At 46.2% G+C, this 19,017-nt stretch overlaps 1 protein-coding gene across 1 annotated transcript in view; it reads right to left on the bottom strand.

The window, feature by feature from the left end:
* JARID2 (jumonji and AT-rich interaction domain containing 2) overlaps nt 1-19,017 on the bottom strand; it is a 241,911-nt gene that overhangs the window by 114,804 nt on the left and 108,090 nt on the right. Inside the window, 1 exon segment of the mRNA XM_036868501.1 lies at nt 13,111-13,246. Within this exon segment, the coding sequence (XP_036724396.1) occupies nt 13,111-13,246 (136 nt within the window).

Below are 19,017 nucleotides of genomic sequence, written 5' to 3'. Positions count from 1 at the left end.
CACCATTCTCCCTTGGGTTACTCGTCACATCACAGACTCCTGTGAGGGCCTAGGCAGAAGTGATTATACAGGCTCTGCAGTCAGACAACTCGGGAAGATGGATATCTCTCAGGCCCCGCGGCACGTTCACATCGGGCTTTCCATCAACAGACTGAAGTGCGAGGCAGACAGATGGTAACAAACAGGCTAATAAATCAACGGCAAGCTCCCGCCTCTTATCTCAGCACCTTGTCCCCTGAAACCACAGAAAAAAAGCCAATAATGAAAAAAGGCAACTTTCCTTAAAAGGTGTAACACTTGTTGAATAAAGCAGCCCAGCACTTTCCTTCTTATTTAAATTGTAAAAGAGAAGGAAAAAACAACAACAAAAAAAGCTATTTGCATCTTCTGCAGAAAAGGCTCTCCAGAAAAAAAAAAATAGAAACACACTGTAAATTGCATTCACTAGACACTTCTATTTTCAGTGGCAGGAAGATAAACATCAAAATGTGGGGAGAAGGGGGAAGGAAACGGGGCTGTTATCAGGAACCAGTTGGCTCTCTCAGCTTGGATGATGACGTGCCCCCCCCCAAACACACACACACTTTGACCTGGCCCTGTGCTTCCTAACGCTTGGCTTCTTGATTTATAAGGAGGGTTCAGGCGGAGAGTGGGGAGTGTGCCAATATATTCCTCTGAGGGATTCAGAAAGTGCCAGCTGAGAGGCTTCCAGCTCACCCTTTACAACTGTAACGCTTTCCAACCGAGTCGACTGGAAAGGCCCTTTTCAAACACTACTGGTTGTCTGAAGTCAGGTCAAGGACTGAATGAGACGGGATAAAGCCACTAGGGTAGAGGTTAGGCAATTTGCAGTGCAGATCCCACTAGAAATTAGCAGGCCCCCTGCATGCCAAAATGGAATATTCTGCAATATTTCCACTGGCATGTCACCCGCCCTGATGGTGTCTGAAGAGGATTCATCAACCGTCTAGAGGGTAGGATGCAACTTTCAAAACACAGATTCAATGAGTCCCTTTCACGAATACCCCAATCGTATGGGAAGGAAGGAGAATGTCAGAAATAACAGTTAAATGTTTCCGACATGGAGACCTTGAGCTGCCTTCACGCATCAGAAGGCAGAGCCATGAAAAACTGGAAGGAAACTGCCACTTCAGACAGCACCACAAGCTGGCCTGCGAGTCTCAAGCCCAGATGGCGTCCCCTGTCATCAAGACCAGGTGCCAAGCGTGACCAGGATGCCCACCTACCTGCCAAAGGGAAGTGCAGACCTGGTTAAGGAATAACCCAGAAGACAAGGGCAGGGCAGCCGGGAAGTGGCCCTGTGTGCACAAAGAGCTGACTGGTTACATCCAAGGTGTGAATGAGCCAAGAACACCAGCGACAGGTCAGGGAATGGTGCAAAGAGAGGGGACCTGGGTCCCAGGACGTCGGGAACGAGGAGCCCTAAAGCTCTCCCTGGCACATCACAGGGACAGCCTGGCTGACAGGCTGGGCTGACACTGGCCACTCCTCTCCTTGAGAGGCACGGCTAAGGTTATGAAATAGTTCACATTTCCTTCATTGTCCCCAAACCTCCTGGAACGCGAGACCTGTACTGTTTTACAATCTTTCAGAAAGAAATTATGAGGAAGCCAAATCTGGGACTCTGCAGAAGGACCCTGAAGGCCATGGAGAAAGCTGGAAGGATAGATGAGATCTGGCAGCAGGGAGATTAAGTAACGCACTCTACATGAAGGGATGTGTGGACTGCAGGGCAATTTCCCCAAAGCCTACCCAGTTAATCACTCTCCTGGCTTTAAATATACACAGTAGAAGGCTCAAGTAACAACAGGTTATTTCCAGAAACTAAAATAAAAGGTCCTCTAAATTTGGGGGAATGGGATCTAAGAAATTCACAAGCAAAGCAAAACTGCACTAGTCCATTGTGGTAAATCTGACAGTAATTATAAACTCCATAAATATACATATCACAGAATTCAAATCATGAAATGGGTAAGATTTAGAAAACACACAAGGCCTTTCTCCAAGTAGAAGGAGGTGGGTGGCATTATCAGTTACAAGAATGAACACAGATAAATTCCACGCATGGGCAAGCTACTTCTGGCTGAGTGCAGCCCTATCTGGTGAAGGCCACAGGGCCTTCCCTTTCCATACAGGTTGAGAATTTAAAATAATTGGAAAGCACTGCCCTAAATTACATTTACATAATAACATTCAAGCAAATAAGATGAATTAACGTATAACAAATATGAGTCCCTCAACTTCAAATAATCCCATGATTTTTCCAAACTCAAGGCTAGAACCGTCCTTCCTAGGCCATCTCAATTGCCAATCCCCTCCCAAGCCCTTAGGGCCTAAGAAACACCTTGTTTGCCCTCTCTTAGGGCTCTTGGCCTTGGACAGCTGCTCCCTGTGCATAGGAATCATGTTCCAATCCCCACTGCAGTAAGGGACTTGGGCTAATCCAGGTGGTCTCACAGAAGCAACAACTCAATAAATAAATGTCCAAGTTTAATTTTACCCAATTGAGAGGAACAACATCTTCTCTAAGGTCCAACAGCCCTTACAGTTTCCTGACCTACCAGGAAATAGTTATAGTCTCACAAAAAGAAACATGGTACAAATTAACACAGCAATTAACTTAATCTAAAACTGAAACAAACAGAACTGTCACCATTTCAAATCCCTACCGCATACTGGACTGTTACAGACTTAATGCCCACCAGCCAAATTCTTATGTTGAAACCCTAACACCCAGTGTGACTGTATCTGAAGGCAGAGCTTGTAAAGGTTAAATGAGGTTGTAAGGGAGGGGCCCTAATCTGATAGGGTTGGTAGCCTTTTAAGAAGGGGAAGAGAAACCAATGCTCGAGCGCGCGCGCTCTCTCTCTCTCTCAGCCAGGAAGCAAGGCCTCACCAAGAACTGAAGTGGCCGGCACCCTGGATCTTGGACCTCCAGCCTCCAGACTATGAGAAATAAAGCTCTATTGTTTAAGCCATCCAGTCTGTGATATTTTCTTACGGCAGCACAAGCTGACTTATATATAGACTTACACCACAGCCACAAGAAAATGGACAGAAATCAGCAATCTCACCACACTGCTGCCTCATGTTTTTGCATCCTCAAGGCCACCAAGCTGATCATGGGGTCCTCAAAAGAATCAGTCTAACTGAAAGCACACTGTATTAGCAGAGGAGGCACAAGACTTACAGATGCCAATTGCCCTTGGGGAAAAGCCAAGTCTTGAACATCCAGTTCCAGAATGTCCTGAATTATAACACCAAGGCTGAGTATTCTAAACAGGCAGACTAAGAACAGTGCCACAAAGGGGGCGGGGCAGGGGTGCCACAAGAGAAACGTGACATGGAAGAGGATGAGAAGTAACTGTTTAAAAGCCCACTTGGTCTGGACTTGCACAACCGCTCAGAATGAAAGCTGTGATGCCGGTTTAGGATGGAGAATCCGGCTCCACGAGTGTCGCCATGAGACGGTGAATGTCACCCTTGAGCACGAGTGCCACCATGAGACGGTAAATGTCACCCTTGAGCACGTCCAACTGTGGGGTCCTTATTCAAGCACTGCTTGAGGCCTCCAAGAGCTGCTTACTGGACACGCCTGTGCCTCTGTCTCTGAGGCACTTTCAAGTCTCAACAGACACTCTCTGGCATCTGGTACATTCTGGAGAAATATCCTAAACTCATGTAACATCATAAAAGCTCCTAAAAACAGAGACAGCCATGTTGGCAAACCACCAAATGAGCACATACTTTAAAGAAGGCAAATGAACTAGAAGGGGCAGGTGAAAACTTTTCTGGGGTGACGGAAAAGTCCTGCATCAACACTGGAACTCTGGTCATACGGGTACATGTGCATCTGGCAACTCACGAAATTGCACACCTAAGATAAGTGATTTCACAGAGTGTAAAGTCTTCCTCAATTTATTTATTTATTTATTTTTTTAAAAAGTGGGGCAAGATCTGGATTCAGGAGTCCTGGGTTCAGATCCTGATTTGACCACTTCTTAGTAATGTAGCTTTGAGCATGTTGCTTTCTATCTGAGACCCACTAAACAAACCCGCAAAGTTATGATAGTAATCGTATAATTACCACACTGTTATGAGAATTAAAAGCAGTAACTTTTATTTTCTTAAAAGGACAGTTTTATTTTAAACTACCGATCAATGTATCTTGCACATAGGTAGGCTTTCAACAAATGTAGTTCAGAAAGAAAGGATAAAAGGGTGACCTAATTCCAAGAATGTTTACGATAATGAGACTTATAAAGACATCACAATTATGAATAAATGTGCACTTTGGTAACAGGGAAAATAGCATGGGCTGTGACCTGGGGCGAGGGGGCTACAGGGTCAAGGTGTATGCATTTTCAAAATGAAATCTGGAGTGAGAGATGGTACAAACCCCTGAACAGAGAGGAACACATCCACAGTGCAGCAGAGGGGTGCTGGGCAGAGGGGTGGGGACACAGCCGGTGTGCAGGTGACCACACACTCTACAGAGCACCCAGGAGTTGTGGATACAGCAGCAGTTAACATGGATGAAGCTTTTCTCTCCTGGAACTTACAATCTACTGTGGGGCGAGAGCTTATAATAAGCAAACAGAATAATACAATGCCAGGCTGTGAGAGAGTCTATGTCAAAAAATATTACAAGGTAAGGAGCTAAAGGGTAACAGGCAAAGGCACAATTTTTAGTAAGATGTTCAAGGAAGAAGCCTCTGGTAACGGCACATTTGACCAGGACCCTGAAATACCGAGAGGGATCAAGTCACACAGGTACCTAAAGGGAGAGAGTTCTAGACAGAAGCATCGACAAGCACAAAAATTCTGGGGCAAGAGTATACTACTAAGTGCATTTGGAACAGCAGGAAGGCTAGACTAGGTGAGGGAGAGACGGGCAGATAAGACCAGAGAGAGGCTGGGGGACCACATCAGTGTCCAGGGTAAGATGCTTGCCTTTCATGCTAAGAGAGACGGGGGGACACTGCGGGACACCGCGTGTGCTGATTCGCACTTACAAAGGACTGTTTTAGCTGCTGCCTAGAGAGGTAAAAAGGCAGAAGTTGAGGGAGCTTTAGGAGTCTCAGCCCAAGCTAGAGGTGGTGGACTCGTGGCAGCGGTGCAAACTCAGTTTCAGAACATATTGTGAGTTTAGAATAAACAGGTTTTGCAAAATCGGGGCGGGGGTGGGGGGAGTACCAGATAACTCACAGGTTTTGATCAAAGCAACCAGAAGTATGGAACTGGCATTTATTGACAATGGGAAGACGGCAGGGCGGGAGCAGATGGGAGGGAGTGGAGAGACAGAGTTGGCTTGGTACACCTCAAGTTCATGAGACCTATCAAGAAAGCAAAGTGCGGAGGGCAGGTAGGCAACCAGAGTTCAGGAGAGAATCATCACGTCAAACGCTGCCGGATGGGCAGCTAAAGCTACACTGACTGATAACTGGATTTGGCCATCAAGGTCATTATTAGCCTTGGTAAGTGGCCTGACTCTAGGGGTTCAAAAGAGAATGAGGGGGGAGAGGATATTAACATGAATATAAATAATAGAGGCAAACAGATAGTGTAGACATTTTTTTCCGAGGAATTCTATAAAGTAAAAGAAATGAATAGCAGGAGGGAGACAGATTATCGGAGGGTTTATTTTATGGGAGAAACTACAACATGTTTTGTTTACTGATGGGAATGATCTAGTAAAAAAGTAAACAAATGACGAAGAAAAGAGGGATACTTTCCAGAGTGGTGTTCTCATAGAGATGAGACAAAGGGATTTTGGTGCCCAAAGGGAGGCACTGACCAGAGAAAGACTCTTAGAGGCGGAAGAGCTTTAAGAAACATCCCAGGACACAGCAGGTTTCCATCCTCTCGGCTTCAACACCTCTCAAAGTTGAGCCATTCTAACAACACGGGCAGGCAGGAAAACACTGTGGAACTGTCCCAAGCTCAGACATCACACACATGCCCCCCCCAGGTGACACTACCTGTGTGGTGTGCCCCTCTTACTACAGGGGTCCAAGCCAGGAGGATGGGGCTGTAATCAGAGAGCGCACAGAGCTTGCAGAACTGCCAGAGGCGGCAGGCTGAAGTTGCTGGATGGGCAGCGGGCCTCACGCACAAGTGACGGGAAAGAGGAGCAGAATACATTCACCTCCAGGGGCACCTCCATCCTCAACGCTCCAGGAACTCCTCACACGCAGCCATGCCTCCTGGGAAGCCTGGTGTCTCGCCATCATTTAAATTGGATTTCTGGTTCCAATCAGTCTTCAGCATGATCCATTCCTTCCAGTGAAGCTCATCAGCAAGGTTCAAAATTCCTCATCTGTAAAATGATGAGCCTGGCCTATATACCTCCAGAAGTCCCTTCCAGCTCTAGCCATCCATAATTCTGTGGCCGAAAGGGCTGCAGGCAGGCTCGCCATTCCCTTGGTGCCAGAGCGGTACAAGCAGGCTGGCCACTGAAACCTGCCATTTGTCCCTCTGGACTGTGGCATCAACAATCCCGGCCAGTGTCTACTTGCTGGTCCTCACCCCTGCCCCGCACACTACCCCATCCCAGCCTCAGCCCTCGCTCAAGAAGTCCCACAGCTTTCAAGGCCCACAGGAATGCAACTTCTTCACTGAAGCTTTTGCTGGTAGCTCAGCACTGGGCCTTTCACATCACCTGCCTCCCTGCTAGCCTCCTCACATCAAACCGGTCACACACACCTCTGATTTTTAAAGCATTTTGTTATATTTTATTGTGCTTCACTGATACCAAGTCACACATATTTCTCTCTTGTTAGAAAGCACCTCACAATTATCATGGCTTACACTTATAATTGGAAGCATTTTTTCTTTTCTTCCATAAAATAATGCATCACTTAATGACATCTTAGATGAGATGAAATAAGCTATTCTGACTCCTCCAAAATTAGCAATTTCAGTTCCGTCTTTATTACTCACAATAGCTCCTACATACTAAGAATTCCATCAAGTACTGATCAGATGGGAGCTCTATCTAGAAATTTCCCATCTGCATTACTCAGGGTCATGAAGACTGACGACCGAACACCTACAAGAGAAAGAAATCAAGCCTTCCCAACTCTACCATCATCCAAGATAGATGCAGCTTCATTTTTAAACAAAGAATAAATGTAGGTTGCTTTCAAGAAGTGTATTTGCCCTCACTGCCTTGCTCTCCCATGGAGTGCTGTCAGGGGACGCAGGTGACAAATGTCTCAGGCGCTGGGCTGTTAAGAGAAAACTTAACTCATGGCCCAACCTGCAGAGGTCACAAGCACTGACACAGCAGCAGTTCAATCTGGAAAAGCCAATTTCTTCGGCAGGGGGTGGGGGGAGATTGTCTTTCCTGTTGAAGTAGGGACCGTCTTGAGAACTGCTGGACATTAGAGCTTCAGGCCAGGAGAAGGCAACCATACAGGCACAGCATTCATTTCAAATATGGCCAAAAATAAACTTCCACTCATCAGACAAGGTGCCCAGACTCTGATTTTGACTCGAAAGTCACACTTTAACCTCATCCTGTAAACAGTGAATTTGCAGAAGCTGGGCCCATGTTTCATTCCATAGACATCAGTAATCTCAGAGAGATTTTGAAGAGAGTCCAACAAAATTCTACCCTTTTAAAAAAGAAATGGGGGGGCTTCCCTGGTGGCGCAGTGGTTGAGAATCTGCCTGCCAATGCAGGGGACACGGGTTCGAGCCCTGGTCTGCGAAGATCCCACATGCCACGGAGCAACTGGGCCCGTGAGCCACAATTACTGAGCCTGCGTGTCTGGAGCCCGTGCTCCGCAACAAGACAGGCCGCGATGGTGAGAGGCCCGCGCACCGCGATGAAGAGTGGTCCCCACTTGCCGCAACTAGAGAAAGCCCTCACACAGAAACAAAGACTCAACACAGTCATAAATAAATAAATAAATAAGAACGTGAATTTCTAAAAAAAAAAGAAATGGGATGGGCGGGGCGGGGCGGGGGGGGTGCAGTTTGCACAGGGGGTCCTACATTTGTACTTCTAGCTTTGATCCTTGGCTACAAATGGACAGTTGTTGCCATCTCGGCCACTGCCCCTCTCTCGCCACCTCGTGGAGGTCATGGAGGTCATGGAGGTCATGGAGGTGAGTGGCAGCCCTCCGCCAGCTGGCTGGTTCCACAACAATATTAAAAACACAGATCTGTATCCCGAGGTGAAGAAACAGAAAGAAATAATGAATGTATCCGTGTGCAAGGAGGGTGACCAATCAGGAGGAATGCAGTTTTTCGATTTCCTCTGACTATCAATTCAATGACAAGCGCTAATAAAGCCCAGAACCATGGTCACATGAATAAATACTTGTACTGCCCCTCCTCTTCTGAGGTCTCTTTGCCAATGAAAGATTTCACAGATCTCCTCCAAAAGAAACTGCTATTTGAAAAAAAAAGTACTCCTACAATTTTGTATTTTTGAAATCCTATCTTTACAGGGGGTTCCAAAACTACTTCTATTTATTTAAGTGGTGGTTATTATAAGCAAGGGAGAAGGCCGGGGTTTAAATCCTGGCTCTGCCCCATACTAGTAGTGTAAGCAAATTGCTAATCTGCCCTAGTGCAGTTTCCTATATTTCTAGAAAATGGTTGGTTCTGAAAGTTAAATGAGCAAAATACAGGTGAAGTGCTAGAACAATAACTGGCAAAAAGCAAGCGCTCAATATAGGTTCCAGCTATCACAACTACTGTAAAGTTCTAAGAAAAAACAATCCAGCATCCCTTAAATCTAGTCAAGATGCTTTAGCTGGCCACAGGGTTTGCTGGATCTCAGATGAAATTTATAGGAAGCAAATGAAATTCAAATACAGCTAATAGCTCCCCTCTCTTACTGTGTAATTATGTGTACTCATTATTTGTGTAGCATGTTATTATTTAAATGTCCCTAATTTCAGCCCCAGCAGGCCAAGGGCCTCAAAGAGTGGCTGAGGCCTCCGCCTCTGCCAGCCTTTCTGAAGCTTTTGTCAATTTATTACTGCCGGGAAAAGCGGCACCATCTACAGCAGAGAGTAGACAGAAGGCTCACGTCCAGCAGAAACCTTAGCACCACCTCCCCTGAAGCCTGGCTACAGCCAACAAGCTGTATAACAACGGCTTCAATTCCTACACAGACAACCCACTGGGATGTCCCAGACTCAAGATTCGCCACCTCCAGTAGGACAAAAAAAAAATTCATCCCTTGTCACTTTAGAAGCACAAAAGCAAGACTGATGGCAAACATGGATTTTATGACATAAAATATGAGGTCTCTCTGCTATCTTATGTCTGCTTGGCTTATTATGTCTCCACCAGACCTGCACAAGGGGCGCGGCTGAGCTCAGCCGCTCAGACAAGTGGCTGCTGTTGGCACCCCGTTAGCAGACACCGGACCCCAACCCTCCTCCCACAGGAGGCCAGGGCAGGGGGCTGCTTGTTCATCATCCTAGCATGCCTGTGATCTCGCAGAAGTGATGGCAATTCATTTCCCAATTAGATGAAAATTATGTCAAGCCCATTCTACTGTGAACTCAAGATAGTATTTTAAAATTGAATTTTCCCAGGAAACTCTGGCAAGACCAACAACCAAGAAACATCTTTGCTTTGAAATACAGGGGGAAAAACAAAACACCTTGTTTTCAATACTACTGTTGCAAAGATAGGGTGCCATTTTCCTCCATTCTGGATTCTAAAATAAGTACTGGATTCAAAGTTACTTGAGCTGTAATTCCAATTCTGCTACTGCAGTATAAATAACCGTGTGCCATTAGGAAAGTTACTACCACAGAGAACACACTCAGAGAGCCCCCCAACAAGAATGTCATCTTCCCCTTACAGACAGAAACCCCGCAGGTCTCAGAGGTACCTCACTACCCACAATCCTCAAGCCATGAAGCATGAGAAAGGGAGCACAGGGGGAGAAGCCCCACCAACACCGCCCTAGCTGGGGTGCAGGCACCTACTCTCACCTCTGTCCCATCCAGTTTCATACCACACCTCCCAGCAAGGGCTCTGTACTGGACAGTTTCAAATTCTACCGCCAGATAACTTTCTGTCACAATTAAAACTAAAACAATGGAATTATTTCAACTTTTGAAAGGGAACCTCGAGGGGGTAAGGGACCAAAAAAAATTAAAAGAGAAATGAAAAGGAAAGGCATGACTGTTAAAACCACTCTTCCCCCACCACTAACCTATCTTCACTTGCCCCACAGTGAAGAACCCCAAACAGTGTGCTGTGATGTACAGCGCCAGACAAGGTCATTCTACTGCACCGCATACGAATGATGATCTGTTATAAAGCACCCACTCAAACTTGAGTGATAAATGTAGACGCGCACATGTGTACACGCACACATGTGTACACGCGCACATATGTACACACATTCAGAGAGAAGGCCGCTTGCAGTCCTCACTAGCCACCCCCACCAAGAGTCCTGGAGGCTGCCAGCTACTTCAGCTGTCTCTGGATCACACCCCCTAGGAGAGCACCCCTGAGATTCTGGGACCTACAGAGAGGGACTTATTCCCATGGTAACGAGTCTGGTTTCCAGGCTTCCCAGTAGCCCCCGAATAAGAAAGCACACTTTGTTTAACATGCTAGCTGCCTTTAAGAAAATTATTCTTAAAACACACACAAGTTCTAAAACGAGGAGATGTATTTACTTAGAACTGCTATCGAAATCCAACATGCGGAATAACAAAAAGGTGGCCTTGGAATACAGCCTGCACAAACACCAACATGAACCAGAAAAGGGCAAGCTGACAACAACTTCACAACCAAAAGAGAGGGGAGGAAGGGAGGAAGGAGGGAGGGAGGGAGGGAGGGAAAGACAAGTCAGTCTTTATCAGGGTGAAAGGCAAACTACCACGACAAACAACAAAGACCACCTTTTTTATGGAGGTGGTAAAAGAATGATTTAAAGTCTTCAATGATCCCCATAGAGATGTATGTGCCAACTTTTCTTAGAATTCCTTCCTCGGTATCGTCAAGCCCTGAGTATGCCAATGAAAACAAGAGCTACATTTGGCCAACTAGCTGGCAGCACTAGTTGCTTCTTGAATGCCTTATTTTAGTTTTTGTTCTTTTTTACCCAAATTCCACCATTATTCAATCCTGGACACCTGGCTACCTTCTTGCCCTAAAAGCTGATTTTTCCCAGTTGGGTGTGTTTTTTAGTTGTTAAAAGATTCCTAGGGGCTTCCCTGGTGGCGCAGTGGTTGAGAATCTGCCTGCCAATGCAGGGGACACGGGTTCGAGCCCTGGTCTGGGAAGATCCCGCGTGCCGCAGAGCAACTAGGCCCAGTGAGCCACAACTACTGAGCCTACGCGTCTGGAGCCTGTGCTCCGCAACAAGAGAGGCCGCGACAGTGAGAGGCCCGCGCACCGCGATGAAGAGTGGCCTCTGCTCGCCACAACTAGAGAAAGCCCTCGCACAGAAACGAAGACCCAACACAGTCAAAAATAAATAAATTAATTAATTAATTAATTTTTTAAAAAAAAGATGCCTAAAGCACGAAGGCATCACCACTCCAGAACAGCAGAATGAGAGCACGCCTTGTCACAGCAGTAAAATCTAACCCCGTAGCAGCCATTGCTCTACTCTAACCCCAGGGTCCAATGATATTCTCCCCCCCATCACCCTCCCCTCAAAAACTTCAGAGCAGAACAGTATGTTCAATGTGAAGCAATGTCAACAAGACTGATCACGTCAAATGCTCTCTAAAAAGACACATGGCTTAGCATTTACTCCATTACAGGCAGCCAAGAAATGGCGGGGTCCCTACCTGGTAGGAGACCCGTGAACAAATAGGGGTCCAAGCTGTGTAACTGTGGCAACAGATTCCTCAAATTATTTTGCTTCTGCACGTGTGAAAGATTCAAAAAGGGCCTTTCCCATACACATTGGCTCAGACTTCAGGCAGTTCTTGTTTCAAGTCACACAGTACTAGAAGAGAGTGACAGAACCTGGGTGGATGGCAGGGCGGATCCCGGTGGTGTTCAGGAAGGCCACATCAGAAAACCCCGCCATGGGCTTGTGGAAAGAGAGTGCCAACAGGTCCTGTCTGGAAGCACTAGTTCCAACAAGAGGCTCCCAGACAACTCACCTTACAACTAAGCAGGATGGAAAAAAACTGGATGCCCTAAGCCAACCTGTGGCTCTGCCCCCTGGCAAGCTGTCAGGTTCGCCATGGGTGATGACTATTACCGGAGGATCACAGCCAGAACGCAAAAAGAACAATAGGATCTCATCTTCCTTATCTCCTCACTCCAAACAAGTACAAACCAGAACACAGTCAATTCATTCACATTTATCTAAGATTCTAGGAGATAAATAAGAACAAGAGAGGCTGTGCAATACAGCCACAGCCACAACTCCCGAAATAAAATATAAACAGTAACCAAATGCTAGTTCTGAAATGGTGTTCACTGGATGATTTCATCCGAGTCACACTAACCCTGTTAAAAAGAGACATCAGAATAAACTCAGACGGGAGTTATGTTTCTCTCCAGGCTTCAAGGACCCACTTGACACCCATCCAGGATGAGGGACACTTCGGACGCACGGGAACTCTACCTCCACTGCCCACCTGCCGCTGTGCAGTCACCTGCCAGCTTGATCAACAAGGAAGGAAGCAGGGCCTTAGGAGGCTGCTGAGCCAGAGAGACAGCGGGAAGGGCAGCAGGCCCACAGATTCAGGCTACTTCCTATATAAACAGGGGATAAGAACCAAAGTTGCCACATTTCAGCGAGATCATCAAAGGCTTCTTCTGCCCTCATACTTGGGTAGAAAGACAGATGTTCACAGAAAAACCTGTAAGTCAGGCTCCACACTCAATCCAAGAACGGGCAGAAACCAGATCGCAGCCCTGGTCTTGTCTATAGGGCGCGGACTAAGTAAGGCACCTTGCCAATTATATTATGCAACATATAAAGGGGCATCAAAACAAATCTATAAACCCAACGGGATGTCCAGAATAACTGCCGTTAGGGGCCCAGCCTGAGAAGCACGAGCCCCCCAAAGCACATCCATTTCGGAAACAAGGCCAGGCCCAGAGACATCATCCAAAACAACAAAACAGGCAACTCACCATTCACTGCTTTCAGGCTCCCAGCAATGCCTTCACCATGCTGCCTCTTCTGGGCATTCTTGAACTCCTTCAGAGACAAATAAAGGACTTTACGTACCACCCTTTCTTCTGACCATGGAATCCCATCACTGTCATCCTGGAGAAACAAGGAAGAATGGGGAGAGGGGAGTTACTTAAAGGAAAGCAAGCAAATGTTAATTAAGAGTCAGAATAAACTTAAAACAAAAAAACAAATCCCAAACAAGTATTGAGTGACTGAGACCAAGTTCCAGAGATCAGAACTACATCCTATAGTGGAGGGAGGGCACTGGCCCTTCCTGGAGAGACCACAAGCAAAGAGCCACCCCTCAGGCTGTAAAGGGACCGGAAGAGAGACACAAGCATCTCACTTCCTTTACATGCCCCACGCTCAAATCCCGTCATTAACTGGTAATAGATATAAGTTTTATATTCCTGGCAAAGTTTAGAAAAAAAGAGTTATTGCAGCCACAACAGGAGGTGTAATGCATCACTGTACTGGAGTTCTTTAAAGCGAATAATGCCAGAATGTAGGCACCTTACAAACATGAGCTACACCCTTTTGCAAAATTTACTGTTGTTGTTGCGGTTTGGTGCTACTTTCAAGGAATTTACACTTCAGTCAGAAGAAATGAAACTGGATCTGTACTGGCCTTTTAAGGTGATGAATCACAAAAACGAGAGAGGGAGACGGACCACTGCAGAAAAGGGCAATGGATCTTTGTGGACTAGAGAACGGGGTGGCAGGGGGGTGGGGGGATGATTTTTGAAAAAGAATACACACAATAGGTCTTGAAGATCTCATTTAAAAGTGTGGCTCCCTTATGTCAAAATAAAGGTGAGGCAGGGGGCACACCAAAGAACCAGCAGCCCACCCAGAGACCACTCCAGCAATTCCAGTAGTAAACACGGAAAGAAAGACTGCAGACCAGCAGGGACTGCGGCAGGACAAGAGCCAAGTCTGGGAAGACGGAGATGGTAGATACTGGTGCCCCAAATGAGTTAACTGTTTTAGGGAACCAGCAAGAGAGTTTTTGATTTTAATGTTTAAAGAGTTGCTTCACACAGCTTGGGATACTCACAGGTCCTCTTCTGTGGGTATCTGCCTACTGTTTGCTAATCTAAGAGGTCCTTACAGCCACATACCTACTTCAAGGCTTAAGCACTTTATGAGTTCAATTTAGAGATGGAAGGATTATGGGCTTCTCAGTTATTTGGGGCCTTAAGAGAATAAGGAAAACATTAATACCCCAGTAAAGCAGGATTTTGAATATTCAGGTTCCTTTTGTTCAAACAGGAGGCCAAATACCCTAGAGTCAGGCCGGTGCTGTTACACTCAACATCCGACAGAACTGGTTTTTACTCCCTGCCACTACCCGGCCAACTAAACCCTCCAGGGGCCGAGATAAGGGAAGTAGATTATCCAAGGTCTTCTCCAGCTCACAAATTCCTAAACTCTGCATAAACACACACTACGTCTTAGAAATCCAACCACACAAACTCTAAAGCCCTAAATAACTGAGGCGCTGCTCCCGTTAAGCTTCTGGGATTTCTCAGAATGACAGTGATTCCCCATCTTCCATAACAAGGGGAAGAGAAGGCCTGGGAGAAACGAGCTAGGATTTCCACCTAGCCCGATGTCCTTCCACTTCTGCAGACCTGCCAAGCTGAGGCTTCCGTCACCTCCAGAGGAAGAAGGCACATCCTGTCTCCCCCAGTCGCTCTCCTAAGAGAGACAAGGCATCTACAGACCAGGGTGGTGGTGGAATCCACACATGAAGGCTGAAAGCAGACTAGGCCTCCACCCCGCGGGAGGAACACACGTTACTTCTTAACCACCACTGGGTCCAAGTCACCAGAGACCTGCCAATCGCATGGCTGAAAACCAGGAAAATGAAGCGCTCTGACCAGACCCCAGCTGAGGAGCCCAAGGAACCAACCTGCATAAGAGGCAAATGATTCAGCTACACAACTCGTGAAAAGCACAATGAATCACTCTTAGCAACAAGCAACTCCCCTCAGGGTGCATGAAAATGCCTCTAGCGTTTTGGTTTCAACTGAATGATAATCTTAACCTCGGGAAGAGTTCATGCTCACTGGGCTGAAGTCCACCTCTCAGGATCCAGGGAAGTCTGTCGGGCAGAATTCTCTTCACCACCCTCAGGTTCCTACCCTCAGCATTCAGGTCTCCACAACAAGCCAGGCTGCGATTATAAATGATTACTTCCTACATACACAGAGTTTATAAATTGTAAAGCCCCAAAATAGCTTTCAATGTAAAACTCCTGTGACGATTTACTGCTTCCTGTTCAGACTGGTGCCTTCATTTTGACTCCAGGCCTCCATATGAGAGAATTATACCCCGACAACTAATATCTAATTAAAACATAAACCATGTGAGAAGGAAACTCCTGCAAAGGAAGATGCATTTAAGGTTCACTTAGTGACACCAGCAGCCCCATGACACCTATAAAGTACTTTAAATACAGGAGAAGCAAATCCAGGACACAGAATATGGGGTTTCAAGTTCTAGACATTAAAAATCAAAACAAAACACACACACACACACACACACACACACACACACACGAGTTCTTTTATAATCTAGAATGCTCGTCAGGACTTCCCTCAGTGTTGATGCAAGATGCAAACCTAGCAGGTAAGAAGTCGACTCTGCTCTGTTTCCAAAAGCTCAGCAGGTAAGAATTCAGAGATTAGAAAGCCAACTGCCATTCACAGCTGCAGAGTCACGATGAATCACTACATTCCGCTTACACCCCTCCCTACTGGGAGGCTAGCAAGGTGGGCCTGCACCCAACCACGAGGCAGCACAGGGCTGTGCAACCTAAGCTGGGCGTCCTGGAAAGCCGGAAAGAAGGTACTTCAGAGGCCTAACGCTTACCCACCCTTATCATAGTTCTGAACGACCAAGCACTGAGCGCTCTAGAAAACAACCCAGACGTAACTAACTCCCTCACCAGAAGTCAAGCAACTCAGGTGAACCCCCCTCTTCCCCGGGCCACCCCCCAGCCCAAGAGCTTCTATGACCTTTAAGTCCGGCCCTCTGTTGTACTTCCCCCTTTTCAGTAGCTGTCTTATTTAGAAGTAATGTCTCCATGGACTCAGGACATCGTTTCTCCTGCTCAGCACCTGAAACATGCCTGACAAGAGTGAGAGCTCAGGATTTCTGAAAACTGTACAAACTCAGCCTCCCATGTACCATTACCCACACTTGGCCTGCCAGTGTCTAACTTCCAGAATGGGTTAAGTGAAGTGCCTGAAATCACTCTAATTCCTGACTGAAATCACTGCTACCCCCCAAAAACACTCCCCCCGCAGTGACTAATCCAACAGGGCCAGGCGACACATTCTCAGCAGTAAGCTTGTCAGCGTCCTAACACAGGGGCCACACCACCCCTTCTGCCACCACCTAGCGCTCCCTGCAAAAAACAGTGCCCAACTCCAAGTCCACATGGCCTTAGAGGGCCCAAATCCGCTGCCCCTGTTGCAGTCCCTTACCCTCAGCTAAACACCAACCAATTCCTTCGCAAAATACCCCTTCTGAGTTCTCCCTGTTCTTCTTCCCGAGGAACAAAGTAGCCAAGCATTCAGTCCATTCTACTTTACTGGTCAGCTTAATAAAGGCAGACACAGGAGGAGGCATAGCCACTGATACGGAGTCTAGCAGCCTCATTCTGATGCAAATTCAGCTGCCCAGAGTGTGTGTCTGTTCTTGTGAACTGCATCATTGACTTAAAAACAGCTCTTGTCATTTGGAGTTTCCATAAGACCTCTAGGTTAACAGACCATCTAAAACTTGAGAAGAACAGTCAGGCTCCCGATGACACACCACCTTTCCTCATTCCCCCAATCTCTTACTTTCTTCTCCCCAAGACCAAAAAATGCTTTGCAAACACTGAAATAAATGAAAATAGTTGGGTCTGCTGGCAGTAGCGGGGGAAAAAAATCAGCACATAGATCTAGATTCACTTGGCTATTGACTGCGAAAAATCACTTTCTTTGGCAAATGGAAGACTGAGTAATAAGACCTTTAAAAGTAAAAGTGACAGGGTTTTCTTTTCATTTGTAAAACGTCTACCATTCTTTGAAATAACTTTGAAAATGGCAACAGGTCAGGAATTAAAACTAGAATGTTTGTGGTCATACATAATCTTTTTATTAAAAGGAAAAATAACAGCATAACCTTATGCTGCCCCAAGTTTTATAGCAGACATGTAAGAAAAAGGGGCACAGACAGTAAGCACATGAAGACACTACACACCTTGCAGCAAACAGCACCATCTAACAATTCTCCAAAGCCCACAATCCAGGTTAGAGATATAACAGCCTTGTACATCCTTCCATACCGTTGCAACTCCAAGTGTGCTCCAAAGACCACCAGTGCCTTAACCGCTTGGCATCTTGTTAGAAATGCAGGCTCATTTTAAGATCCTCTAGTGATTTCCATGCACTTTAAAGTTTCAGAAGCTCTGCTGTACAAACTAGTTCCCCATCCTGCCCATTTCATGTCACTTTCTAACCTCCATCACGATACAGGCAAAGGTAAAGAAAGATGAGGTGAAACGCCAAGATGAATACTTCTAACTGTTGCCATTTCTACTGTCAGAATACAGAAGTCTATATTAACATATTCTGAGAACTCTTCCCTTTGACTTCTGTTCACCGAACTAAAACAAGTGACCAAATAGCAAAAGCGAAATCAACAAAAAAGGTAAGACAAGTAGTGGATAGTTCCTTGAATCATTCTTATGTGACATGATGTCTCAAACCCTCATTCTCTGATTACCCAATTTGGAATGACTTCCCTTTAAAAAGGTGACATCCAGAATTAAACACACATTCCAACATGTGAATAATACTCTAGAACAACAGGACCAACACATGCAATAAGATCATTTCTATTTCTGTGCACAATCCAAAAGCTGGGATACATTTTAGTAGCCACATTACACAGCAGGACCTCATTAAGCTTGCAGTTAACTATACCCTCCAAGGTGATTTTATTGGGGGGCTGGGGGGGGGGTTCTTTCCCCACCCCCCACTACAATGCAACAAAACCCAAAGGAAGGCTCCAATCCAATAAAAATCACAGCTCCCAGTTGTAGAATTCTTTTTCTGTGATGTTCTCCTGACCTCTAAGGTAAAAAACAAAAACAAAAACCAACACAACAGGCCACAGAGGGTCCTGTGTGAATGAGACCATAAACCAAGTTGTCCTCCTTACCCAGGTTTACTGGACAAGACAGAAAAGAAGGTACGGGATCTGCTGGGTGAAGGTTGCTGTGTCTTCCCCCCACACACCGTCGTGGAGAAGGGCTGGGTTTGTGGACATGGGTGTGGCGTGCATGACTGTTTTCAATGTGCTTGAGTGCCCAGCCCAACCTTCACTGACAGGCATAAATTCAAATCAACGTTAGTTTAAATAAAGCCTAAAAAGGATCTTAATATAAATACATTTGCTGACGATTCGCTGTCTCTCCATGGCTCACACTTCAAAACACTGGGTTACTGATTTAACATGCTCTAACTACACCAAGAGTTCTTCTAATTGACTGTGTCAAAACTGATCAGGTCAGTGATACAGTAAAGCCATGCCCTCCATTCAGCCACAGGCCTGGGCCAAGCCTTCATGGGCTTCTGCTCTCCAGTGATGGCTACCTTTTCACCAAGCTGGGCTTCCAATCCTCTCCTGAGCGCTCAGATGCTTTAGTGCAAGGAAACAGGGACATCCAGGTCAGTCAAGCTTACAAAACAGGTGCCAGGCAGAGGACAATACCCCTGCAGTCATAAGGGAAGAATATAAAAAGTGATAATGATTGCAGTCATCCCTTGTTATCCACAGGGGATTGGCTCCAGGACCCCGCACGG

Source organism: Balaenoptera musculus, chromosome 11, assembly GCF_009873245.2.
Source record: "Balaenoptera musculus isolate JJ_BM4_2016_0621 chromosome 11, mBalMus1.pri.v3, whole genome shotgun sequence".
NCBI classification, from domain to species: Eukaryota; Metazoa; Chordata; class Mammalia; order Artiodactyla; family Balaenopteridae; genus Balaenoptera; species Balaenoptera musculus.
This window is presented reverse-complemented; position numbering and strand designations above follow the sequence as displayed.